Source organism: Lissotriton helveticus, chromosome 7 (assembly GCF_964261635.1).
Source record: "Lissotriton helveticus chromosome 7, aLisHel1.1, whole genome shotgun sequence".
Classification (NCBI taxonomy): Eukaryota; Metazoa; Chordata; class Amphibia; order Caudata; family Salamandridae; genus Lissotriton; species Lissotriton helveticus.
Genome location: NC_136068.1, coordinates 656,976,519 through 657,003,592, shown reverse-complemented (window position 1 = coordinate 657,003,592; position 27,074 = coordinate 656,976,519). Strand labels below are relative to the sequence as shown.

Below are 27,074 nucleotides of genomic sequence, written 5' to 3'. Positions count from 1 at the left end.
ACAGGAGATTGTAGCAGTGCATGTGTTAGTGCCTAGGTCATTCGATGAGTACATTGGTACTGACTGGAAGATTAGAGTACTGCAAGGAGAGTGCATGGTGAATGTAAAAGTGGTTGGGTATTGGTGGAGTGATTGGATAAGTACATTGTGCTGGGATGGTTATTGAAAGAGTTCATGGGTACTGACAGGGCAATGGCTGGACTGCATGGGTAGGGCCCAGAGGATTGTAGCAGTGCATGTGTTAGTGCCTGGGGCCTTACATAAGTGCATGGGTACTGATTAGACTATTAGAGTACTGCTAGGACAGTGCATGGTGAATTTATAGGTGCCTGGGCTTTGGCAAAGTATTTGGATAAGTACATGGTGCTCGCTGGGTGATTGGAGGAGTGCATGGGTAGTGAGAGGGCGATGGCTGGACTGTATGGGTACTGCTCAGGGTATTGTAGCAGTGCAAGAGTTAGTGCATGGGTCATTGCATGAGTGCATGGGTAATGACTGGATGATTAGAGTGCTGCAAGGAGAGTACATAGTGAATTTACAAGTGCTTGGGTTTTGGCGGAGTGATTAGATAAGGACATGGAACTGGCTGGGTGATTGGAGGAGTGCATGGGTGGTGACAAGGAGATGGCTGGACTGCATCAGTAGTGTTCAGGGGATTGTAGCAGTGGAGAGTGCATGGTGAATTTATAAGTGCTTGTGTTTTGGCTGAGTGATTGCATAAGTGCACACATGTCACATCAGGCCCTGCCCCCTTCCTTCACCACTGTGCAAACGCGCCCCCTGTCAGGTTTTGATTTGGGGGATTACCTAGCCCACCAGGTACCCCCAGTAAGCACCACAGAGCTGCGTTGCAGAGAGGTGTAAAAGGGGCGTGGTCTCTGAACACCTCTCTGCAATGCTGCTTCCTGGTGCATACTGGAGGTACCTGGTGGGCTAGTTGGCCCCCAGGGACCCTCAGGATTCAAGCGGACCCCATCCCCAGGGGCTGTGTTGAATTAATTTTTTCTCTGATTGAGTGAAGGGGCCACTCCTGTCCTTGTGGACCCGATCCCCCGGGGAATTGCCTTTCTGTTGGGGACCTGATTTTAGGACCTAACCTGGACAGACTTTTTTGGGGGGAGAATTCCGCAAAGATTCGTCAAACGACGCCAAAGTTATTAGCAAATCAATAAATGTTTTTCTATGGAAACTAGGTTCTAACTATAACTACCTATTGGCAACTGCCAGTAGGTAATATATATATATATACTAGCAGCCCGTCCCGACATTTTCCGGGTATTAATTGCTGCCGGCCAGTAGTATATTGTTTTGTAGGATTTCGTGTTGATAGCATTTCTTATCTGTGACAGGCCTGTGAAACGCTCCGATTCACAGTGCACTGCTGATGCACTTAAGAGTGCGCGTTCAGTAGTGTGTGAACTCGAGTTTCCCTACTTTATTTTTCCTTGCAATATTATATAGCGCAAACTCGACAACATGGCATGAGCACAATTTACATTACAGAGGAACACATTCATTTGTGATAGGTACGGGGAGACAAAGCGACTTGCCTGGAATCGCAGGATGTTGAGCTGATGCCGAGATTCGAACGTAGCTCCCCAGCTTTAAAGTTCGCAATTATAGAACTCGTGGCGGGAGGTGTGTCTAAAACTGTATGTCGGTGCTGGTCATCAATGAGAGAGACCTGTGCATTATTCAAATGGGTGGTGAAAAAATATGAGTATGTTGCTGGAGATGTGGGCCGCCGTGCCACCAATATACTTACCAGGGAGGGTAAACACCCATTATTCCGCAACTTTCTTTCCGCATACCATCACTCCGCATACTTTCATTAGGAAAGTACCATGACTCCGCAGTGCCATTATAATGCATGGCATGACATTTTATATGCTTTTACCACGCATACATTTACAACGAAATTCGTTGTAAATGCATGAATGGTAAAAGCATGTTTTTTTTAATGTGTGGAGAAGGTAAGTATGGCTATAGGGGTATATGTTTTGGGGTACTGAGGTATATGCTTTGGGGTGTTTGGGTATTTTAAGGGTTCAGATATAGTTTTGGGTTATGGGGTACAGGAGTAGTTTTAGGGTTCAGGGCTAGGTTTGGGTTTTGGGGTACAGGGGTATTTTAAGGGTTCAGGGCTAGGTTTGGGTTTAAGGGTACAGGGGTATTTTAAGGGTTCAGGCCTAGGTTTGGGTTTTGGGGTACAGGAGTATTTTAAGGGTTCAGGGCTAGGTTTGGGTTTTGGGGTACAGGGGTATTTTTAGGGTTCAGGGCTAGGTTTGGGTTTTGGGGTACAGGGGTATTTTAGGGTTCAGGGCTAGGTTTGGGTTTTGGGGTACAGGGTTATTTTTAGGGTTCAGGGCTAGGTTTGAGTTTTGGGGTAAAGGGGTATTTTTAGGGTTCAGGGGTAGGTTTGGGTTTTGGGGTACAGGGTATTTTAAGGGTTCAGCGCTAGGTTTGGGTTTTGGGGTACAGGGGTATTTTAGGGTTCAGGGGTAGGTTTGGGTTTTGGGTTACAGTGGTATTTTTAGGGTTCAGGGCTAGGTGTGGGCTTTGGGGTACAGGGGTATTTTTAGGGTTCAGGGGTAGGTTTGGGTTTTGAGGTACAGGGGTATTTATAGGGTTCAGGGCTAGGTTTGGGTTTTGGGGTACAGGGGTATTTTTAGGGTTTAGGGATAGGTATGGGTTTTGGGGTACAGGGTATATTTATAGGGTTAAGATGGGTTAGTGTTTTAGGGTGTTGGGGTATTCTAAGGAGTAAGGGTGGGTTATGATTATGGGGTGCAGGGGTAATTAAAGGGAGCAGGGTGGGATTAGCACACGATATGAGACATGGCATGAAGGGCGGATCGTACCACACGCCCCCAGTGTTTGTCACGCCCCCAGCACACGCCCACAGCACAACACAGAGACACCCACAAGGGACTACTTTGCTGGCACAGTTCTTTAACCTTTTAAATGTATATGGTGGGCGTCTGCATAGCCTATGTCCTTCTGCTGCAACTGCCCTTTCCAACGCTGTATTGGGTGTTGTGATTGGTGCCGTGGTTCCTGAGATTACCCGCCTCAAAGGTTTGGGCTCTCTCTTTATTATATTAGTATGGATATTCAGAGTCTACCTTCAAGCACGGCACGGCACGGGTGGAGCAAGGTATTTTACCTCCGACAGGACGCTATGCTTTATGGCTGTCCCTGCCCTAATGCTTACCTGGACTTGGAGGTAGCAGCGGACCGAGGGAACCCAAGGAGGGGTCGGTGGACTTCTGCAGACCCCTGTGCACAGCCTCATCTCCCACCTGCACCATCCGGACTTTGCTCCAGCAAATTATCCAGCTCCCCCCACACCGCCAGCCCAGAAGCACTGACTCCATGCATTTTGGGAGTTGGAGTCCGGCTCATGTCGCAGCGGCCAACAAGTGAGCCCAACTTGCTTGGGGGAGGAGCCTCCAGACCTGCACTCAAAGGGGCGCAGCAGTGGGACTATTCAGTGAAGCTGGCCATGCAAGGCAGGGCGCTGAGGAAAGTTACTCAGCCGAAATGCATACCCCTGATAACTGCATTGCTGTGTTTGCCGAATAAAACTGATTTCTCCTTGGAAACCCCTCTGGCCTCTGCCCATTCTTTCGTGGAAGGGGGCTCTTTTCATGTTTTATGCTCCAGCCAGAGGGGCATTCCAGATGGCCCTGCTGCAAAAGAGACCTGGACTAAATTTGGCGCACCCTCGCTGGGCTCAGCAAAGTTACAACCCGGGGTACCGGGAGATCCAGAGTCCACCTTCAAGCACGGCACGGCACGGGTGGAGCGAGGTATTTTACCTCCAACAGGATGCTATGCTTTATGGCTGTCCCTGCCCTAATGCTTACCTGGACTTGGAGGTAGCAGCGGACCGAGGGGACCCAAGGAGGGGTCGGTGGATGTCTGCAGACCCCTGTGCACAGCCTCATCTCCCACCTGCACCATCCGGAATTTGCTCCAGCCAATTTTCCAGCTCCCCCACACCGCCAGCCCAGAAGCACTGACTTCATGCATTCTGGGAGTTGGAGTCCGGCTCATGTCGCGGCGACCAACAGGTGAGCCCAACTTGCTTGGGGGAGGAGCCTCCGGACCTGCACTCAAAGGGGCGCAGCAGTGGGACTATTCAGTGAATCTGGCTACGCAAGGCAGGGCGCTGAGGAAGGCTACTCGCCAAAATGCATACGCCTGATAACTGAGTTGCTTTGTTTGCCGAATAAAGCTGATTTCTCCTTGGAAACCCCTCTGGCCTCTGCCCATTCTTTTGTGGAAGTGTTTTTTTCATATATATATATATATATATATATATATATATATATATATATGTATATATATATATATATTTATATAATGAGGCATTGTGGGAGTTTTATTTCCTATATACAAAATGTACATATTGTGTTTCATCGATCAATGTTTAACAGTAGTATGACAAAGTTGCCTATACTGCAAAATCTTCATTGTGACATACATATTAAACAAAGATTCTCCGTGTCTGAGGCAAAATACATAATCATGCACACAGTAGCTGAAACTATATATAGTGGCCCATACAATGTTGAGTATAGTCACTTGCGGGCACATGCATCATTGTCAATTGCATTCGCAAACGGTGCTAATCGCAACATTCACAAATTGTGAATCGCAATTAAGGAATTTTAAGAAATCCCCCAAAAAATTGCAATTTCTTGATGCATAGCCTTTTGCGATTTCTTAATTGCGATTCCTTAATTTTCGCAATTAAGAAATCGCAAACAACAACAATGATGCATGTGGCCGTTAGTGTCTTAATGGGCAGAGTATACAGTGCTATAGATTCTCTTCGGGCTGAGTGCCTGCGTATATAGAGCAAAGGTTGCATGCTCTGGAGTATGACATGTCTCAATGTGGGGCTAAGTGCTCATATGTGAGAAATAGACAATGTGTGCCATCAGATATTGGTGCAAGGTAACTGCATCTTTGTGAGGAGCAATATCCTGGCCTGTGCTTTGGCCCAAGGTGCATATCATCTGATACTCTGTTATGAATGTGGCCAAATGCAAGGCATGCTTTTATGCTTATTAATGCACTTTTTACAGATTGGGGGGAAAACTGTCAATAAACTGGTTAGCTTTCAAAGTACTTTATAAGCGCATTAATTGTTTTAATGTTTGTGTTTTAGGCCAACTTGGTGAAGGATTTGAAAGGATCAGTAGCGCAGTTGATCGAGCAAGTGGTAAAAATCCTTTACAATTATTTTGTGTTAGGGATTTTTCAGCATAGTTCATGTTTATTTCACAAGTGTTTGATTTACAAAATGTTTGAAAGGTCGAATAAATTAAGCAAATTGTTTATTTTAAACAGACAAATAAGTCAATGTTCAATATACTGCACATGTTATGTTATGTTATGTTATGTTATGATTTTATTTATATAGCGCACGGCTACTCAACAAGAGTGTCCCGGCGCTTTATACATATTCCTATATACCCTTCTGTGGGGATGCTGTGTGTTACTAATCAATATGGTTGAAGGCATTGCCTTAACCCTATGGTGACTGATTGCACCCAATTGTTAGGAATTATCAATGTTATCTGAATTGGCCAAATGGTAGTGGCTCAGTATAGGGTTTTAAGTTACGCTTAACAGCTAGATGCTAGAAAAATAAACGCATCTATCAATCAATCAGGATTTGTAGAGTGTGGCTGCTTCACCCGTGAGGGTCTTCAGGCGCTGTCAGATAGTGTTGCCTGTTCTCGTATTGATTGAGCAATCATGTCTTGAGGTCCTTACTGAATTGCTAGAGCGATGATGAGGCTCTGATATGCTGGGGGAGGTTTGAAACTCCCGCTGCTTGAGTGTCAATCTGTGGTGGAGGTCAGCAGATGAGGCGATGCTAACCGCGTGTTCCATCTGCTCGATTTTATTTTCCAGCTGAGTAATCAGTATGGATTCCTCCTTCTTCTGTGCCCCAATCAGTGCCTGAGCCTGTCCTTGCAGCACCGTCTTGTAGGCTTCCCACAATGTTCAGTGAGAGTCAGCCGAACCCCTGTTTTCCTCAACATAGAGAAATGAACCCTCCCAAAGCTTATCCCAGAGGGCCTGGTCCTGCAGGCACCACAGAACTGTTCGCCGGAAAGGATGGACTATTGGATGCTGGGCAACTCAAAGTGGTGCTGACTGGGGAGTGGTTGGAGATCCCAAAGGCCATAATCTGAGGTGCGTCGAAGTCTCCCACCTGGTCAGTGCAGGTGAATAGATAGTCCAGTTGTGAGAAAGACCCGTGTTGAGCTGAATAGAACATGTATTGTCTCTTTGAAGTGTTATGGTTGCGCCACATGTTACTCAGCCCCATGGCCGTAAGAAAGCCGTCCAGGCCCCGCTTAGGAAAAATCTGCAAAAGGGGGTGGTGATGGACGGACCGGTTTCTGGCATTCCAGCTGTCTTCAGCCCGGCTTGCTTGAATCCAGTGGCAAAGTGAGCAAGGGACTCACGTCAGAGCATTCCCTGCCAACTTATGGTGAACAAAATGGTACAAAAGGCGGTGGTGATGGACGGAGCATCTGAACCAATCAAACACTCACACCCAGTCAACAGATCTGGGTTTAATACATCACCGTTCTGTAGCCCACTCTGCCATCCCAGTTCAGACATGGCCATATGCAAATCAGTCTGACCCTGTGCCTCTTGGGAACAGTCCAGCCCGAACTGCCAAGCCATGCCTACACTGGACCGGAAACAAGCTTCCGAAGACCGGTTTCTGGCATTCCAGCCGTCTTCAAACCGGCTTGCTTGAATCCAGTGGCAAAGTGAGCAAGGGACAGACATATGAGCATACCCTGCCAACTTATGGCAAACAAAATGGTACAAAAGGGGTGCTGATGGATGGAGCTTCTGAACCAATCAAACACTCACACCCAGTCAACAAATCTGGATTTAATCCATCACCGTTCTTTAGCCCACTCTGCCACCCCAGTTCAGACATGGCCATATGCAAATCAGTCTGACCCTGTGCCTCATGGGAACAGTCCAGCCCGAACTGCCAAGCCATGCCTTCCCTGGACCGGAAACAAGCTTCCGAGGACCGGTTTCTGGCATTCCAGCCGTCTTCAGCCCGGCTTGCTTGAATCCAGTGGCAAAGTGGTCCCTTGCTCACTTTACCAATTCCAGAATTGTAAATCTCTGTTTTGATATCGTCAAAGCACACATTCTGTCCTCCCTCTACACCAAACTACGCCCCTTCCATAGATGTTTCCTGAAACACTTTTGGCATAGTACTCTATGAGTCCTGAAAAATAATAATTGTATTTTGTTGTTGGAGCAGGAACCTTTACCAATGCATCCAATAAAGGAAAGGTAGGTTTGATGCCATCATGGGATATTGTGTACCTAATCTATTTTCTGGTCAAAAATGTACTCTTATCTCAATTAAGTGTCAAACCAAATTCTCCCAAGTTCTTCAGTACCAACACCAAAGTTGAGTGATGTTGCTCTACAGTTTCACCCAAGACTAGAAAGTAATCTTGAAAATAGATAACTTTTTTCACCCCCTCAAAGATGTTCATCATCATCTGTTGCAATACACTCTCAGCCGACTCTAAACCGAAACGCACAGGAGTTAATTGATTCATCCCTTCTGTAGTGAGAAAATATATCAACATTTAAGAATCCTCATGCAAACTGATTTAATGGTAAGCACCCCTCAAATCCACGGTTGAAAACTAGTTGCCATCCTTCACCAATACCAGCAGCTCGCTGATATTTGGGAGAGGAAATCTGTCCATGACTATCTCCTGGTTGAGGGATCTCAAATCCACATAAACTCTCAAATGGCCATCAGATTTTTTGGCAATACCAACTGGAGGTAGCCATTGTCAAACCTCTACAGGTTCAATTATACTCTCTTTAAGCATGTCACTCAGCAACTCTGTGACACCTCTCACAAAAAGAGGTACTAGATGAAGTTTTTGTTGCATTGGCACAGCATTTTACTTAATAATTTTGTGGACATACTCCTTCCAGCCTCCTAAGGTATTTCAAAGCATCTTCTCTCAAATATCACTCAAGTTTACATCCTCCATAATCATTATTTGGTTGATTGCTCTGGAATATTTTATTATATTATGGTCAAATTGATACATCCACCCTAAAATTGTTCACATCCTATAGTACGTGTTCCCCTCCATGTATCCCAAAATATCAGTGGGTTCCCCTTGATATCCTCCATGATTGATATCCTTAGCGGACAATGTAAAGTTACTCCATTGCACCTCGAAAATTTTCATGGGAATGGTGGTATACATTGATCGCTAATCCACCATGAGCTCAACCTCTTTCTCACACATTTTCTTCCACAGTGCCTTCACTCACAACTAGTATTCTATCTCTATAACCACTGTCCCTTGCCTTCATCTATCACCTCCGTAGGAGAGGGGTACTTTGCTGCCCATAACCTCTCCTGAATTTTCTTGTCTTTGCACTGTACAATGAGCTGACTACGAATCAACTCATCTGTCATAGCACTAAAATGTCATTTAATGAAAAGCTCTGAGTCATGTTACAAATTTGTCTATTGATTCATATTCTTCCTGAGGGTGAGTAAAAAACGTATAATGTACCTGGACCAAATGGAGTTCCTTTGCTAACCTGCCCTCAAGGTGTTTAATTGCCTCTTTGGACATATTAGCAATGGGTTGGTCATCGGGTCAAATGGCTACCGACAAATATTTACAAATTATTCTCTCCTATCTACCTAGTGCGCTTATAAATAATGCCTTCTTCCTCGCTAGCAAAAGTCCTGTCCATCCAATGCTATTATAGAATTCTCCTTCATTTCCACCCAATCCTCCAAGGTATTTGTGGAGACCCGATTGATTTACAGAAATAATGGAGTTATAATGTTACTGTGAGCAGCCATGCCAGCTGGAACAAATCTTGGAGACCTCCTTGACCTTCAAATGATGTATGCAGAACACTGCCGTGGCACACTACTTCCGAGAATGGACATCTTCTGCCACTGTCACTGATCCACTATATTGTTAGATGGCAAAAGATGGTATTGTGCAATGTAAGGTGCGTTGCAGTGAGGCGCTGCATCTGGGACTTAGATTGCACTCCTTGAGTGATGCAGAGAATGCAGGAAACACACTCTATATCACAGCAGCAAGTTCCAGGCCTGTGCTCTCACGGATGTGTTCAAGCGTTCACCCCATCTTGGAGTTTGAAAATGAACCTTCCTGTTGGTATTAAACAAAACACTGTACCTGGGCTTGTATTGAATATTTCCCAAATATTCATCCAACTTCAAACGTAAACTGATGGTGGTCCACTCGGCACTTCAAATCCAATCCAGTCTTTATTTATTGGTGACACAGCATGGCATCACCTCTCCAAGGTGCCAGCATCAACTGATCAAAATAGAATTCCTTCTACCTTATAATCTATACAATAACATTTAGCATTGAACTCAGGCAGATGAGATAATAGAACACATGCAAAGATACCCACCACATAACACACTCTCCTTTTTTCGTTGCTATAACAAAACAGACAGGTACAAAGGTCTGTGGCACAGAACCCAGGTACTAGAGGGGGCTGTTGAAGTGGAACAAGGCCCAGGTTCTTAGGGGAGTAGAGAGCTAATATAAAGGGGCTCTCTAGGTTCATGTGTAACAATTGTGTCAGTGGGACCACAATGACCCTTCCATATGTCACAAGGATCTCACCAAATTGTCCAAGAAGAACCGAAGCTGCTAACAAAGTTAATTTCCAAAACCGCTGTCTCAGTGCACCTTTTGCTCTCTGTTTAGCCTTTCTTTAAATGTTTTCCCATGGCTTTCTCCCTCATCAATTATTCTGCTTTTACTCCATTGTGCCTCTCTTCCTCTTGTCTCTATTTTTTCGGTTTCTTAATTGATCTTTCCTCTCTTGTTTTCTTCCCCCCTGATAAGCTCATTGTCCAGTTGGTGGTTTAGTCTGGAAGCTATGAGTTGAATTTGGCAATGTGTGTGCTGGGTTTCTCTTGGATAAACAAATACTCATAGCTCGAGCACATCCTTCTACTCCCACTCCACATGGACAGGATAAGCAAAGGCAATTATTAGAATGCATCAAGGTCTTATGACACTAAAAACATTTGATGTAGCAAAACCATTCCCAGGACTAATAATTTGTTTTTATAATGCACTTTGCATTTTTCTGAACACTATAAAAACATCATAGTAGCACACACTACTCGGTTTTTGCAACATCGGAGGAAAGCTTGGCAGATTTGAACTCTTGACTCCTAACCCCCCTCATAGTAAGTGGTGAGCATTCAGAGGATTAAGTCGTTGAGCCATCCTGCAGCTAGACATAGTACTCACCGCCCTGCTTCCCCTAAGCACAGCACACTTCATCTTAAGATGGTGCAACACAACTGTTACAGTTTACGTTCAAGCACCTGTTTGTTCCATAGAAAGTGTAGTTGACATGTTAAGAGTGATTAATTGTGGCTGCGTTGATAAATATGTTTTTTAAGCAACAGAAAAACATGTGATCTGGCGAATTAACTTAAACACTCGTTGCAATCCTTGCTTTGGCACATGAGCATGAACATCATCTTTTTCTCCCTACACCTCAAGTTGTAAATACATGAAATTTAAGCAGGAAAGTGCCTGTACAGTACATTTCATAGTGAATACATTTCACAGTGCCTCCTCTTTCAATTACATAAAGTGTTCCTTAATCCACTCTGAACTGCTCAGCACGCTGTTCCATCTGCAGGGCCTTGCAGTCGAGACCGTAACATGTATTAACAAATTCCAACCTCTAGTTCTCACCTAAAGGAAGCTTTTAGGAATCTGTTGTCGGAAACCTATGGTGGACAATAGCAGAACCTATAGTACATGTGGCTCAGCCATTGGTTGGCTTTCTTCTTAACCTCATTTGCTTGCTTCTCATTTGACGGCTTTCTGATCACTTCTTGTGTTTATCCATCTCATGGAGCACTGCTTTTTATCATCCTTTTGACTGAATGTCTTGCATTTTACTCCTGCTCACATGTAGGGAACTTCGTATTTCTATTTCTGCCACCACTCCATGGTAGTGCATCTGTTTTCTTGCTATCTCTGTTGTGTGCTACTTTTCCCTCAAAAACCCACCACCTCACTCTCCCTGTTGCTCTCTCCCCCTCCAGCTATTATGTTTCTTCCCGCCCTGTCTGTCCTTTTTTACTTTTTTGCATTGGAACAGTAAACTAAATATTCCAAAAATGAAAAGAAAAAAACATGATGCATCATGATACAGACATCCAATGCGGTCTTGCATCGGCAAGCAGACATGTTTTATTCTTTTTCTGGATGCACAACAGAATTGGCAAAAAGCACCGCCAAAGAAAAAAGGTAGGATAACACAATTGAAAGGCACAACCAATTACCTGTGCCAATGTTTGCTCTAACTAATAAGGGAGTAGAAACATGGCAGAAACTACTACAGCCTTCATGTTTAAGGTCACATTTGGTATCCTGTATGGGTCAGTCTATTTTTAGGCCATGAAATGCACTTGCAAGTAATGCAGTCGTGTGAGAGAGCAGAGTCCACTTGCTCAAGGTTAAGCTTGGAGCACAATCATGTGAAGGCATGACAAGTTAACTTGTTTCAACTTTAAACCATACTTTAATACTTTATTTGTAAACTATAAGCTTGGCACACTGGAATTTTTAGAAAGTCTATCAAAAACAAACGTTCATATCAATTTGAAAAAAAATATTGAACAAGTCTCATTTGTAGTGAACTTACAGAAATGTTTGACTGAAACATATTCTAGTACAAGTCACCAAAGTATGGTGCCAATGTTATCTACAATTGTGAAGTAGGATTTTCTTCCTTTTCGACTGTTATACTTTCCAACACTTAGGGCCAGATGTACTACCCTTCCAATTTGCTAGTCTCAAACCTAGACACTGTTTGCGATTCCTAATTGGGTCGCAAATCACCTGCCTCATTAATATTCATGAGGCAGGTGCAGGTTGCGACCCCATTGATAATGGCTAGCACACCCAGGGTGGTGGCCTGCTGGGGTCAGCAGATCCCCATGTATGTTACTGCTTTCTTAAATAAAGCAGCTTTTTAAAAAAAATGCAACCTGTTTTCCTTAACCCGTTATATGCTGCCGTCAGCCGTTGAACGTTCAGAGCACTACCTGGCTGGTGCTGCGCACGTTCAACGGCCGATGCAGCCCCACCTGTTTTTTAGAACGGCCGAACTGCCGTGAAAAAACGGCCGCGGTTAACGGGTTAAAGGAAAAAGGGATGCATTTAAGAAACAAAAATGATATGTTTCTGTTTAATTTTTTAAGAGTAGGCAGCAGTCCCTGGGACCAATGCCTGCTCTTAAAAAATGTTTTCAGTGCCAGTCCCAAAGGGGAAGGAGTTCCCTCGGGTCCCTTCCCATTTGGTGGCTTACCACCCATTTAAAACTGGTGAAAAACTGCGAGTGTTTTGCTGCCGCAAAACAATCTTACATTGATATGCGACTCGCTATTAGGAAGGGACGCACGCCTCTTCCTAACAGCCAGTTGCAAACCCAATTTTGGGAATCGCTCATAGGTTACTAAATTGCAAAATAGGGTTTGTACATAGGGCAGACCGACTTTGCGGTCGCAAACAGGCCGATTACCTGTTTGTGACCACAAAAATCTGGCGCACATCTGGCCCCTAGTTTGATAAGAAAGAGCAAAAGTGTTGCTCATGTGCAATTGTCCTGAATCGTAGGTCACTTTACTTGTATCTGTCCTTGCCTATTAGACGCCAGGAGGTAAATGTATATTTAATTGCCCTATTTGAAATGATGCTCTTTTGCATGGAAGTATTATGTGCAACAAGCATTTCTCATTAGAGGCGTTCTGAAATCCAATTTTCATGTGTACTAAAATAAATGTACAAATAAGAAAAGGCTACGGGATTATCTTTTTGATGTATGAAGCTTTGCCTAAGAGGATGGATTCCTGTAACGTTTTCCTTTCTTTGTTTATGTTACAGGATAAAATAGAACTTGTCGCTGCTACTCTTGCCGGAGTATCTGAACTGATTTGCCCTGGTGACGTAAGTAAATGTAAATGTAAATGTAAATGTGCTGGACTTGTAAAGCGCACAGCTGCCCGTGAGCGTCCCGGCGCTTGCTTAGGGAACCCGTCCTGGTATTCCCCTGTGAGAAACCCCGGCAGGGTGTCCACAAGGTGAAAGCCAGGCATCCCGCTGCGAGGGGCCGTAGTGGAGATTAAGCAAGCTATTGCCCAGAGTCGCAGAGTGTGACCCCGTGAGTTGAGTAGGTACCAGAGCGAGAATTGTCAAGTCCGTGGAATTTTTGAGCCCGAGACCCGCTGAGGCGGGGAATCGAACCCTGGTCCATGGTCGATCTCAGCTTCCGGGTCTGCCGCCTCTAACCACTGAGCCACGCTTCTCCACTAAGTCATGTGCTTGTCTTAGAAATACTGGCATTTTCTACCTTGAAAAAATAGGGAAATCTGAAGTTGCTTTTTTACACATTTGAATATATTTCCACTTATTTCATTCAGAATTAATAGTTTTGACTTTAAAAATTAGCTACTAAATCCCTGCATTTCTGGCTGAATGTAGTTCCGTCTCAGCTGCCATGAATCACCTCAGGGTCTGACCCAAGCGGATAAAACAAGGGAAGAAGGCCGTGCTGGCTGCACTCTTCATCTTTTGGCTTTTCAAAGTCTTTTCTGCTCCAATCCACATTTGCTTGGTGTAAGAGTTGAATAACGAGGTCTGTAGTTCGCAATTGTTAGAGAAAGTAAGTTTGTGAGCAACAGAGTAATAAGCGTTTGGTCTCCCTCTGCAAAGTATTTCGAGGACTTCACTCATCTCCTATTATGTGACAGAACCTTAATGCAGCCAGTGACCCCATGATGTTAGAAGGACTTTCACCAGCACACTGAGCATCCAAGGAACAATTGATCTCTGAGTTACTGCTCTACATAATAAGAGTGTAGTGTCTCATTTTATGTTTCCATCACATCTTAGAAACTAAGATCATTTGAGCCGTTGAGAATCTTTAGGGGCAACCACTGTCAAGAAAATTTGGACAAAAATTGACCTAACAGTTTTTTTCTTGCAACACAGTTTTTCAAAAACAGTGAGTAATCTCAAGATTAACAGACAGTTCTGAAATGGTACTCCCAGTTTAGTCAGCTACTTCAGAATCTGCCTTAATACCCAGAACCATTATTTATTTGTTGCAGTCACAGATCATGTATGTGCCAGTGTAAACTACTTGATGCACAAATGACATATATTTGTACCACAATATAAACAGTGGCTGAACTTGTTCGTCCATCTTGCCAATAACTATATCAGAAAATCAAATACAATCAGATTTATGATATCACATCAATCAACCAATCGGGATTTGTAGAGCGCTGCTTCATGAGGTTCTTGAGGTGCTGGGAGCGCATGTTGAATGTTCTCCTATTGGTTGAACATTCAGATCTTGAGGTCCTTCCTGAACTGCTAGGGCAATGTCGAGGCCCAGAGGTTGTAGGGGGAGGTTGTTCCAGGTCTGAACCGCTTGTGGGAGAAAGAGTGACCTCCACTGTTCTTCCAGAGGATGCCTCTGGTGGCTACTAGGGAGGGGGATTTCGAATGGAGTTTCCTGGTAGGTTGGTGGAAGTACATTTGTTTGCTGAGGTATGTCGGTCCTTTGTTGCGTAGTGTCATGTAAGCATGGGTGATCATCTTGAACTGGCATCTCATCCCGACTGGTAGCCAGTGGAGTGAGCTGAGGTGTGGTGTGAAGTGGGTGAGGTCCAGAATGAGTTGCGCTGTTATTCCTATGTAGAGGGAGTTGCCATCGTCTAGTTTGCTGGTGATGATAGCTTGCCAGACTGTTTGCCTTGTGTTAGGTGGGAGCCATCTGAAGACCTTCCTTAGCATTCAGAAGGTGAGGAAGCAAGCGGAATAGTCAACGCTTACCTGCTTCTTCATGGATAATGAAACTGCTTGCTAGGTGGTTTTAAAGGGTATTAGCACTCCTGGGCAATACGTAGGTAAGTATACTCTGGTACTGAGTGAGGCTTGCTGTGCATAAGGGTAGGGAGAGCCACCATCCTCCCCAATGTGTGGATATCCACTGGTAAAACAGAACAACAGTCCCCTGCACATGCTGGATAGCTGAGGAGAAAACCGAGGTTGCAGGTATGTTCAGTGGGTTTTGGGGTTTCCTGCTCAGGTGGGCACCATGCATTGTTCCAGAGTGTGTCCTTTCCTATCCTGAAGATGATTACTCTGTCTTGTCAGTGTCGAGTTTGAGGCAGTTGTCGTTCATCTATACAGCATTAGCAGCAAATCTAGCTGCTTGAAAACAGAATGACATAAGATATTGCCATCCTATGTCAGAGTACTTCCAATATAGGTCTGACTTGCATGAATATTCTAGCGTCCTGGTCAAATATCCTGGGATGTTGGTATTAACATATTATTCAATGTCCCAACAGCCTTGCAACTTAAGGTGTTCCCCAGTTGAAACATAGATGCTCACTGTGTGGGAGGTGGTGTTGGAATATCCTGGCTAGGAACATTTATACATTACTCTTGTGTTACAGATCTTACAAGAACCAGCAGCCTCTGTGTCCATTCTGTCACATATGACAGCATGAATCTGCTTTTCACCCCAGTATTCCACAGATGGTCTTCCACTTTGCCCCAATGAATGTATTGTACTTAACATGGCTTAGTGCAATGTCGGAAGAGTACATTAGAATGGCTTTTAGCTGTGGACAGCGCAGAAGATTAGAGTTTCAACAACATTATTTACACCATACAGAAGTTTAACTTAGTGGGGTTTTTATAAGATTGCGGCAGGAGCTGTTAAAGGCAAACTGTGCTTTGTTTATTGCTTCTACTGGACAACAGTGAGTCTAAGCTCAGTATTTTGGTCAGCATGAAATATTTGAAAAAGGGCGCAGAATGGGGCTGCCTGTATGCTTTTTGCACTACCTAAGCACTACCATGCCTCAGACCTTCACCAACTTCACTGGCTTCAGATAGAACAGAGAGTGTATATTGAGACTCTGTACCACACACAAGATCTTGCATGACCAAGGTCCAAAAATTTTGAACAGGCTGTGCTCACCGTATGTTCCGGCTCGATCCCTCTGCTCCTCGGATCTGCATCTGCCCTGTGCCCACGGGTGTGCAGGGTAAGAACAGGTGGGCGCTCTTTCAGGACGATGGCACCCATCATATGGAATTCTATTCCTCTAGCGGCTCAGAGCATGCAAGACCACTGGGCTTTCATAAAAATGATCAAAACGTGGCTTTTCTCTAACCTTTAGGTGAAATCTTTTCCTGCATTCTCCTCTCAGTTTTAGCGCTGGGACGCCCGTGCTGGGAAAGCCACCACTTTATGAGAACTTGTAACATAACACATATACACCTACATAGAGGAGCAATCTCAGGTGAAGTGTTCAGTGTCCCTGGAACAGACACAGATAGAGCTATACACACCTAAAACATCCCAATATTCAGTAGTGCTTCCTCTGTGCAAAATATATTTTCACTGCACTAATGCACTTTGTAAAGGTTTTATCACTACTATTCCTTTATATCAATCCCACACTGTGTAGCCCTCATATCTATCTCACAATATTGCTGGTCAATCTCCCGTTCATTCACTTTCTATACTACTCATTTTCTCACCAACAACTCTACCTCAGTACATCTCTCACCTTCACTGCTATCTTCTCATCACCTTACATGTTAGCCCTGGTCTCACCTCTAATTCTTATTTAATCATACCTATGTTAAAATGTACTAGTTTTATTTCCCCATCCTGTCTAGCTTTCAGGCTGTGTCTTTTACCTCTGTGTTTGCACAGTTACATCTGTTTCCTTTTGTTTATCTTCAAATACACAACCCTCACTCTAACCCGTCTATGCCATATTCTGTCATTCTCTGACCTCGGACGGTCTCTCTCGCCTCTGTCTTCTGGTTTAACTTGTACCTCTACCTCTTTGATGTGTTTTCCTTTCTCTTAAGATTTGCTCTTATCTCCAGTTTTCCCACTTTTAGTTTACTTTTTCACACCTATCTCTGTCTGTCAGTCAGTCACTCACTCACTCACTTCTAGCTCTTCTACTCACCTCTACATCTCTTATAATCAGCCTCATTGTCCAGTACCCTGTATATCTTAAACTCTTTTCCATACTATCTTGAACATTCTTCTGTATCTTTGGCATATTCTAAATCTCTTTAGTATTCCTCTTCAGTTAATCACATTCACATTCTCTTACCATTATAGTTCTGTTTCATTCTCAATATCTACACCCCTCTAATCTACTCAACTTTATCGCTCCAGTTTTCTCCAAGTTTTTCTACTCACTTCCAAATCTACGTATTCTCTAAGACCACTATATCTATCGTTTCTCTCTCGCAAAGCACACACATTTATTTTCATGTTTTCCTCTATCATGTGATACTTTAATATTTTCCCTTTAAATCTTTCTTTATTTAATCAAGTTTCTTTCTACTAATTCAGGCTCTTCATTCATGCAGGTATCTTTCCATTTCATGCTTCACTCCTGTGCCATCACTCTTCAATCTCTCATTCTATCTTTCAGTTCATCTTGTTGTGTTACTGTTCACTCTCCCACTGTCTTGTCTTCTTTAAAAAGAATAGCTGCATTTCACTCACTCCTTCACTATCTGCCCCTTGCTCTTTATTTGTTTACCTTTCTTGGGCATCATCTCGTGGCTCTTTGTCCTGTTCTCCTACCTTTCTTGTACCCATTCTCTTGATCCTCTATGTCCCTCTCCGTTTTTTTGTACATATCCACCATTTCTTTTGTTTTCTTTGTTAACTATTGTTTATTTATGTCTTTCCCTCTAACTTTCCTTTCATTCTGTTCTATTTCATTTATTTCTATTGGTCTCTTTCACCTTTTTCTCTTATTGGCTTATTTATTTCTTTATTCCCCATCAGCTAATATTGTAACCTCTTAATAATTTTCTTTTATTTTGTTGCTACACATTTTTTTACAAGGTCTACTTTGTTTCTTTCTCATATAGTGCTACTCCTTCTTTATATTCTCTGCCTTTTATTTTTTTTCTTCCTTTCCTTACCATGCCATTCAAATGTTCTTTCTTTTCTTTTCCTCTAATGTTTGTTCTTTACCTACACTTTATTGTTCATCTATGACCCCATCTTAGTTTTCTTCTCTTATTTCCCTTAATCTTACTTATCTTTTACTTCCACCATGGTCAGTACATAACACCCTATCAGATGATGAATAAAAAAGTACTTGGCAGACAGTGCTTCAGTCAAGGTAGTTCCCCAATACATAGAAGAGTATGCTCTGAGAGAAATGTGACCCAGTTGGCCATACCGATATAGCACCCCACTCAATGTTGGGATAATCTTCAGAAATAACAAATTCATAACTGTGCTGTGCAGGGATGTTTTACCAGCTTGTGGGTAATATTTCAACAGCTTTTCTTTCCAGCGACCATATCCACTGAGTTACACCTAGTTCTCATTAAAGAGGTATAGAACAGAAAACAGCTGTACAGAATGTCTTACACAAAACAAAGTTAGCACAAGAAGCAGCCCACCATTCCTTTTTTAGAAGGATGTGCATTGTTAAGCATCACCAAGAAGACAATCAACACCCAACTCTATGAGTTCATTGAAGAGACCCACATCATGGACATCTCCCAATCTGGCTTCTGAAGCAACCACAGCTCAGGGATAGGCACTCCTTGCCGCCACTGACCACATCTACTCTCTCCTTGACCGAGGCAAAAAAGCTGCCCTCATCCTACTTTACCTTTTGGCCATCTTTGATACCTTCTCCCCCTGCCTCAAAAATTATGAGACTCCACAATGCCAGCAATCGTGACAAAGCCCTGGACTGGATCCACTCTGTCCTTACCGACCGAACACAGGGAGTCGGAAAACCTCTGTTCCTCTCAGAACATACAGAGATCATCTGTAGAGTGCCCCAGGGATCCTCCCTAAGCCCCCCTCTTCAACCTCTACATGATTACCCTCACGGCTATTGTCAGAAACCACAGACTTAACAATGTCTCTTATGCTGATGACACTCTTTCAACGAACCCACACCTGACAGAATCAACTTTCACAGTGGGATGAAGTCCGTTGCCACCTGGATAAAAGATATCTGCCTCAAGCTCAACTCGGACAAGACCACAGTACTCATCATGGGATACCAACCCTCATGCTGGGACAACTCCTGGTGGGCCACTGCACTGGGAACCCCACGGACCATGCACATAACCTTGCATCATATTGGACTCCTCACTCATAATGAAGTTCCAGATCAACGCTGAATCCACCTCCTGCTCCCATACGCTCTGCATGCTTCGAAAGACATTCAGATGGATCCCCACAGAATCCAGAAAAACATTCTCTCAAGCACTCATCACCAGTTGACTCAACTACGGCAATTCACTCTATACCAGAGTCACCCAGAAACAGCACCGGAAACTTCAGAAAGTTCAAAACGCCACAGTCAGACTGGTCCTAGACATCCCCGCCATAGCCACATAACAGAACACCTTCGACAACTCCACTGGCTCCTAGTCAACAAGAGGATCACCTTCAAGCATCTCACACATGCCTACAGAGCTGTCCATGATGTAGGATCAGCATGTGTGAACCACAACCGCTCATTCCACATACCCACTAGAAAACTTCGCTCCACCCATCTTGCCGGGTGGAAGAGGTTTTAAAGCATACAAAAGCGAAAACTACTTTTGATTTGTACTTTTATTGGGATACAGGGAAGATTAGAAGTAAACTTGTTTAAAACCATTTCAGTTTAAGAATATTTTAGCTCTAAAAGTGGCACTTTGATTACCAAGTAAACAAAGTTGTCATTGTTTTATATAAATATATATATATATATATATATATATATATATATATATTCCTCTGCTCCAAAACACCAGGCACAATTTGAAGAAGCCCTATGGCGAAACGCGTCGTTGCTGTACTGTTCCCGAAATAAATTACTGGTGGAACTAACCCCTGAGAGTGCTACTTTCTTTATGGGTTAAAACCCTTGGATGTTTAGGAGCTTGGATATATATATATATATATATATATATATATATATATATATATATATATATATATATATTTGGCATGCAGAGATATGCTATGGAAAGAGTGCAGTGTGCATGGGCAGCGCTACAACACTATGGAGCATTTGAATCTTAATTCTTTTCCCACACTATCTTCTCTTCCTTCAACCAATTATACCCCCTGCTATCTTCTCTCAAGATTTTAACCTCTTGGCCATGTACCCATGTTTTGACGTTATTGTGTAAGGACTGCAAAACTGTCTTGAATGTTCTCGCAACCAAATACCTCAATCTCTTTCCTATCTTTAAGATTCCCATGCTCATGGCCTGTAACTTGTCCATCATCATATTGTGGTTTAGCTCACTGGTATTTGCTAGGCTTAAATTTAAGTCACTTTTCTTCAATAACTGAATTATAGGCTCACCATATTTACAAAAACTTGCACCACACCATATCCCCACTAGAAACCTACTGTCTATATATTCACACTTAAATGTAATGGTTGTTTTTTGCAATTTCAACCACAATTATTTCAAATTGCATTTTTTTGGGATCTGTAGACTTTTAAAGTGTCTGTACAAATATTTTACCTACATTTATTTTAACCTTTTTTTTAAAATAAGTGTTGTATTTGTCCTATTGTTTTAGTTTTGTATAATAACTACTATACATGTATAGTTGTGCAAGTATTTACACTATAACCTATTCATATATTTTTTGATAATTTGGGGTCACTAGAGGGCAGGCTAACAAGATGGCCGCACTGTAGTGAGGTTCCGTCAACCCTGGAGAAAACATCCATAAATCATCCTAAACCTGTGGGGTAATCTAACTGTACTCTGCCTCAACAAACAGCGGAGGGTGAGCGGGAGTGGCACCACCCTTTAGAAACGAGTCAGAGACAGCGGTGGACCAGCTGGGCACTGTGCAAATTTGCAGCCTGTGAAGCGCGGTGCTACGGGCCGAGGGAGGTGAGGGCTCGCCACCCCCGACGGAGACCGTGAGACGGCACCAGCATGGGACTGCCGGGACTCAACTGTAACAACCCCATGCACACCTGCAGACATCCGAGTGAGGCGATTGTGCCACTGCAGAGACCGTGTAACCGAGGGCCACCCCTGCGGACTGCGTGCCACCCAGGGGGAACCCCTGCACTGTGCAGCACTGCACGAGGCCCCGAGTGGTGCACAATTCTGCTGAACCTCAGCTGGGGTCAAATACCAAAATCTGCCAAGGAGCCAGGTACTGTGCAAGCTAGGTGGTGCCTGGAGACACACACTCTCTCTGCTGGACAGCAGGTGACAGACCGCAAAGAAAGCTGCACAGGTCTGGGAGATAGAACGGGAGCGAGCGGACTTCAAGCCAGGCCAGGGATCACGGCCCACTGCACCATAGTTAATACCTTTGCTGTTAATTGACTGAGCGCCACTAACTGTGGCCTGCTAGGGCGAATGGCATCAAGTATACCCTGCGGAGCAGAGGGTCGCGGTGACACCCTGCAGGGATAAGCTTTCATCCCACGATGCAGTGCTGCGAGCCCACGGTCTACTACCACGGCTCACCTGGTGACTGCAGATGGCCTCATTTGTTCAGAGATTTCTTCTGGTGGCCGCAACATACCAACCTGAGCACCCTGACCCTCTTTCTGGACGGTGGCAGTAGGGAGTAGCACGCAGCCCAGGCCCTGGTCCGGGAATTCCTCCATGTGCTGCACCATCCACCTAGCTCATGCTGCAGCCCAAACCCAACTAAAGATAAGGCGTCCCAGGCGTAGAAGCGCCATATTGCCCACAGTGACGTGGTGCCGAACAGGAACGTGCCTTCACAACCCACATTTTAGACAACGCCTCCCGCCCCACTCCAACACGGTTCAAATGCACAACCCTGAAACAGTCAGCCCTGCACAGTGAGGAGCACGTAGTCTTCACCAGACTGCCCAAGCTCACATCAAGGACATTACAAGGCTCTTCGCCACCACTGCTGTATCTCTGAGGAGTCAACATTGGGGCGGGTGGCTGGGGGCAAGACGAGGTGGTGGAATGAGCCAAAGTACACCTGAATAACTGACTGTGCTGTTTCGTGGGGCCCCCACTGCCAAGAACAGAGGCGCAACGCCCAGCCTAGGAAGAGCATGCTCTCAGTCAGACATCCGATATGACACGAGTTGAAGCGAACGGTGGAACGTCAAAAACTCACCAGTGCACCTACCTAAACAGACCGGGCAATGGGAAAACTGGATGGCAAACAGGCAAGCTTGCGTTCAACTCCCGCAGAACACCCAGAGGGCAGCCATCTGAGGACGGAACTGGTCAGGTGGGCCAGAGCCCTGACGATGTTCACTTGAAGGTGCTACTTCTCACTTCTCACAATGAAAAACAGCCTTGCATCCATCGAAGGGATAAAGGACTCACTGTGTGCCAGAATGGACCAGATCACCCAAAATCTTGAGAAACAGGATGGCAGAATAAAGGATGCGGAAACGCGAATCTCTACTTTCGAGGATGACCACACGCAGGCAGTAGGGCAAATTACAGACATGGACAAACTGCTCAAAGTGATCCGGGCGAAGAATGAAGACATCAAAGCCTGCTCGAGGCGGAATAACACCCACATTACCAGCATTCCCAAGACAACCAACACAGGACTTCTGGAAGGCTATGTAGAGAGACTGCTCACAACCTGTTTTGGCCAGGAGGCCTGCTTCGGACTGCTTATTGTGGAATAGGCACATCGAACACTGGTGTTAATGCCTCCACCAGGAGCGCCTCCCAGACCATAGTCGCAAGACTACTTAATTATAGAGACCGCTATATGGCTCTCCTCAAAGCGAAGTGAACTGAAAGATGTAATATTTGAGAACAATGCAATATCATTATATCCTGACTTTACGCTCAATGTCCAAGAAGTGTGGAAAAAATATTTGCCAATCAAGAAAAAGTTACAGCAAGTGGGAGTGGAGTATGCCATGCTCAACCCCGCACGTCTGCGGCTCACCTAAAAAGGCAAGCACCACATCTGCAACACACCACAAAAGGCAGCGTAACTCTTCAAAACAATGGTGCAGGCTGCCAAGGGAGTAGAGTGCTCCTCTTCAGGCAGTAGAGAAGACCCTACGCACCACGATGAGGACTGAGAGCAATCAACGGGGACTAGATGGACACCCTCAGCAGGCTTGCTTTTGGACCTGTCCGCACAGGTGCCAGCTCTAATGGCAGGTAACACTCTAGGTCTTCACTATATGGCCTTCCGACCCATCACCAGATTGACTAAAGACAGTGAGAAACTTACTATTCATTAGGCATGCATTTCAGGGCCCCTGTCTGTGTGTCACATCCGTGCAGGAGGTGCTGCATTGCCCCCTAGGACACACAGCTTCAAGGGAGTTAGATTTTCCTCCGTTAGTGGGGAATGTTTTACTTTGATGAGGAAATGTTGAATTTGTTGTTTGCCAGCAACCCAGTGACTCAGACCCACTCCGGTCTTCACATTGGAAGCGCCTACATGCTAACACAGCCCTATACCCTGATGGCTCTGGCATGCTATAAGCACACAGCACAGTCCGCACACCACCAACATGGAATAGCTGCGCAGAAGACTAGACAGTTTTTTTTAGATCTATTGGGAGGGTTTAAGAGAGTGGGACGGCACTTGGCAAGTTGGGGTCACCTCTGTGGGGGGAATCTTGGGGTACCAAAGAGGGCAGTGCTAGTATTTCAACATATTTTTATCTGCACATGTACAGAAAACACTTAGACATAGAAGCATGTCGGCAGGGCATATATACTCCCTCAGCACTAGTAGATGGCAGGTGATGGACAACGAGCTAACCCTACTGTGCAAGTGGGACTCCTAACTTGGAATGTTATAGGGCTTGGTGACCACAGAAATAAACAACACGTATTGGCCTGCTTGGACAGGCATTATGTTAGCATAGCTATGTTGCAGGAAACACATACCCTCCCTACGCAGCAGCCTCAGTTCGCAACTAGGTGGACCTCTCACAGATACTTTTCATCGTACTCAGCCTACTCAAGAGACACAGGTAGTATAATTAAAATACTGTGCCTTATAAAGAAGAGGACTCCATTCTAGGCCTGCAGGGAAGGTTCTGCATGACTTGGAGCAGGCTGGCATTGGCATCAGTCCCATTAATATGCAGCTATGGGCCCAATGTGGATGAGGAGGATTACTTAATTAAACTATGGGCACAAATAGTGAGCATAAGCTCGACTCACCTCATATGGAGGGAGATTTTAACCTAATGCTCCACCCACCATGCGATCACTCACACCCCTTGCCACATCACTACACCAAAGCACAACACCAACTCTAGCAAACAATAGCCGACAACCTACTGGTAAATTTCTGGCAGCATCATCACCCCATGAAAAAGGAAGTGACGTTCCACTCGGCCGTACACAACAATTGGTCTAGGTTAGACTTGTGGCTCACCTCACAAGACATAGTGATACATGCCCTGTCCACACAACACTTAACGCACACTTACTCCGATCACTCCCCAATGCTAATGCAGCTGACCCCCGGTACGTCGCTCCAGCCAAAGGTGTGGCGTTGATAGCCCACAACACTCTTGGACATGTTGTTTAAGGCAGAAATGGGGGAGGCTCTAGGATTATTCCTAAGGCTCAACACAGATTCCATCCCCTCCTTAGCCACTTTTTGGAAGGTGCTGAAGGTTACTGTTTGGGGATTTTGTATACACAAAGCAGGGATAAGATAAGATAAGATAAGATAAGATTTATTTTGCTTGATTAGTTAAAATCTTTGCAAATGCATAACAAAAAATATTCCCATTGTACACAATTAAATGCAATTAAAACAGTTAAAAGCTGCATAATGTAAAAAAGATCATCAATTACATTTTCCTGATTTGTACAAAAGGCTGTTTTAAAAAAGATTCTCATAGACTCTTGGATCTCATGTAGTGCTATCTGCCAGTGACTACAACAACTTCTCAGATCGAATGGCCCAGCTAAGTCAAGTCCACTGTCCAAGTAAAATGCTTGGTGATTAAAATACGGATACAACTAAAACAAGGTATTAAGACAAAATTGTACTTGTAAAGCATATGACCGTATTTCGGATAACAACAAGGTTTCAAGTCTCTTTGTTACTGTCTCAAAATATTTTGTTAGCTGACAGTTGAGTTGAACGTCAATGGGATTAAAGTAAAGCTTCACTGCTTGCCTACAGGACGGGATGCCAGAATACCTGAAAAAATGGCTCAACAAGGTGCATCTTATGTCCTTTAAGTCGGGGCAGTTGCAGATGACGTGAATGATGTCTTTCTTCCCACTTCCACATAGGGGACAGGTCGGAGTCCCTCCTTTCCTTTCCCATGGTGGAAGATGGGGTTTAATCACAATTACCCCCAATCTCAACCTTAAAGTGTTTTCCTTCTTGCTTCTCTTGATTCCGGCACTCAAGTTGGCTTGGGGTTTTAGCCTTACATAGTCACTGTGCACTATCCAGCCATGCGCCTTGTTAGCGAGGATTGCTTTGTCTTCTAGGACAGATAGCATTGATGTCGTTTTTCACACTACTTTTTTGAAAGAAAGATGATCCGTTGGAACGGCCCAGAGATCAGAGAGGCACAGTAACTCAATTGAGTTGAGCAGATCATCCCTGGCTGGGCATTTTTCTTGGTTGACCAAGGATTTCCAGAGGTGGGAGTTTAAAGAGCCTGCCTCAGCTCATTGGATTTTATGCCAACTTTTAATGTAGACACTCCTCCTTTCCACCGTTTGTCTTTAAATCCCAAATTCTAACCGGATTTGAGCTGGGGAGACATATTTTGGGAGGTAGAAAATTGCTCTATAAGATTTGGCAATTACGACATCTAAAACTGCTGCATCTTTACCTTTTAGAGCCTCACTCCAATATGTCAATATCGGCAGCAGTTTGACCCTCAAGACCTGTAAAAAGGGGTCAAGCGTGAGGTCGGGGAGTCGTCTCATCAGTGAATTCAGGGCAAAATACGTGGGGGTCCCCTTTCTTCGGATGGACTCTAGCTGGAGTTTAAATGTGCTTTTATGATCCATTAGAATCCCCAGGTATTTATAAGTTTGTACTTGGTCCAAGCATTGGCCATCAAGGAACCAGCTGTTGGTCTTCTTTTTGTGATAGATGACTGCCATAATTTTCGTCTTCTTGAGGTTTATGGGAGCATGGGATACGCAGCTATCCAAATCCCCAGGCAGGTCGGGCAAAAAAAGATTAAAAAGGGTCGGGCCAGGACACATCCCTGCTTGAGGATCTTCGAGGTCATGATACGTTTTGAGATGTGTGACCCTGCACCTAATTTGACCCTGATCCATGTATCTGTGTGCAGCTGTTTTAGCCGATCCGAAAGAGTGGTTGGTATACCCCAATTATCCAGTTTTTCCTAAAGTTTGGAACGGTCAACATAGTCGAAAGTGGCTGTATAGTCAATAAAACACAGGAAGAGAGGCATTTTTTAAGTTTTGGCAGCATCCATTAGCAATGTGAGAGCCAGTATGTTTGTTGTAGTTCCTTGGCCCCTACGGAACCTGGTTTGATTAATAGGGATAATGGAATAGTCTGAAGCCCAGGATGTTAGCTCGTCCAAGATTGTACCGGCGTAGCATTTGGCGTCTACGTCAAGGAGGGTGATCAGTCGGTAGTTATTTGGATCGTTTCTTTTGCATTGTTTAATAATTGGGCTAATAATAGATCTTTACCAAGATTCCGGAATGGTGACCGTGGTAATTAAGCTCTTGAAAACTGGTAGTAGAGCCTTGCTCCAAAAGTCGGCATCATGTTTATACAGTTTCGGTGGGATCTCGTTAGGGCCTGGTGCTCCCATATCTCCACCCTTGGTAATTAGGCCTTTTATCTGTTTTTCTGTAGGGGCGTACCCTTCCTCTGCTGTAGGGTCTGTGGGGTCTGAATCCCCAGCCATCAGTATCCCCTGTTGCTTATTGATATTG

At 44.4% G+C, this 27,074-nt stretch overlaps 1 protein-coding gene across 1 annotated transcript in view; it reads left to right on the top strand.

The window, feature by feature from the left end:
- The window catches only part of LOC144769211 (uncharacterized), a 279,582-nt gene extending 264,060 nt beyond the window's left edge, over positions 1 to 15,522 (top strand). Inside the window, exons 6-8 of the mRNA XM_078653237.1 lie at positions 5,180 to 5,233; positions 13,017 to 13,089; positions 15,494 to 15,522. Coding sequence (XP_078509363.1) covers positions 5,180 to 5,233; positions 13,017 to 13,089; positions 15,494 to 15,522 — 156 coding nt within the window. The remainder of the gene's footprint in view (positions 1 to 5,179; positions 5,234 to 13,016; positions 13,090 to 15,493) is intronic.
- The last annotated feature ends 11,552 nt before the right edge of the window (positions 15,523 to 27,074 follow it).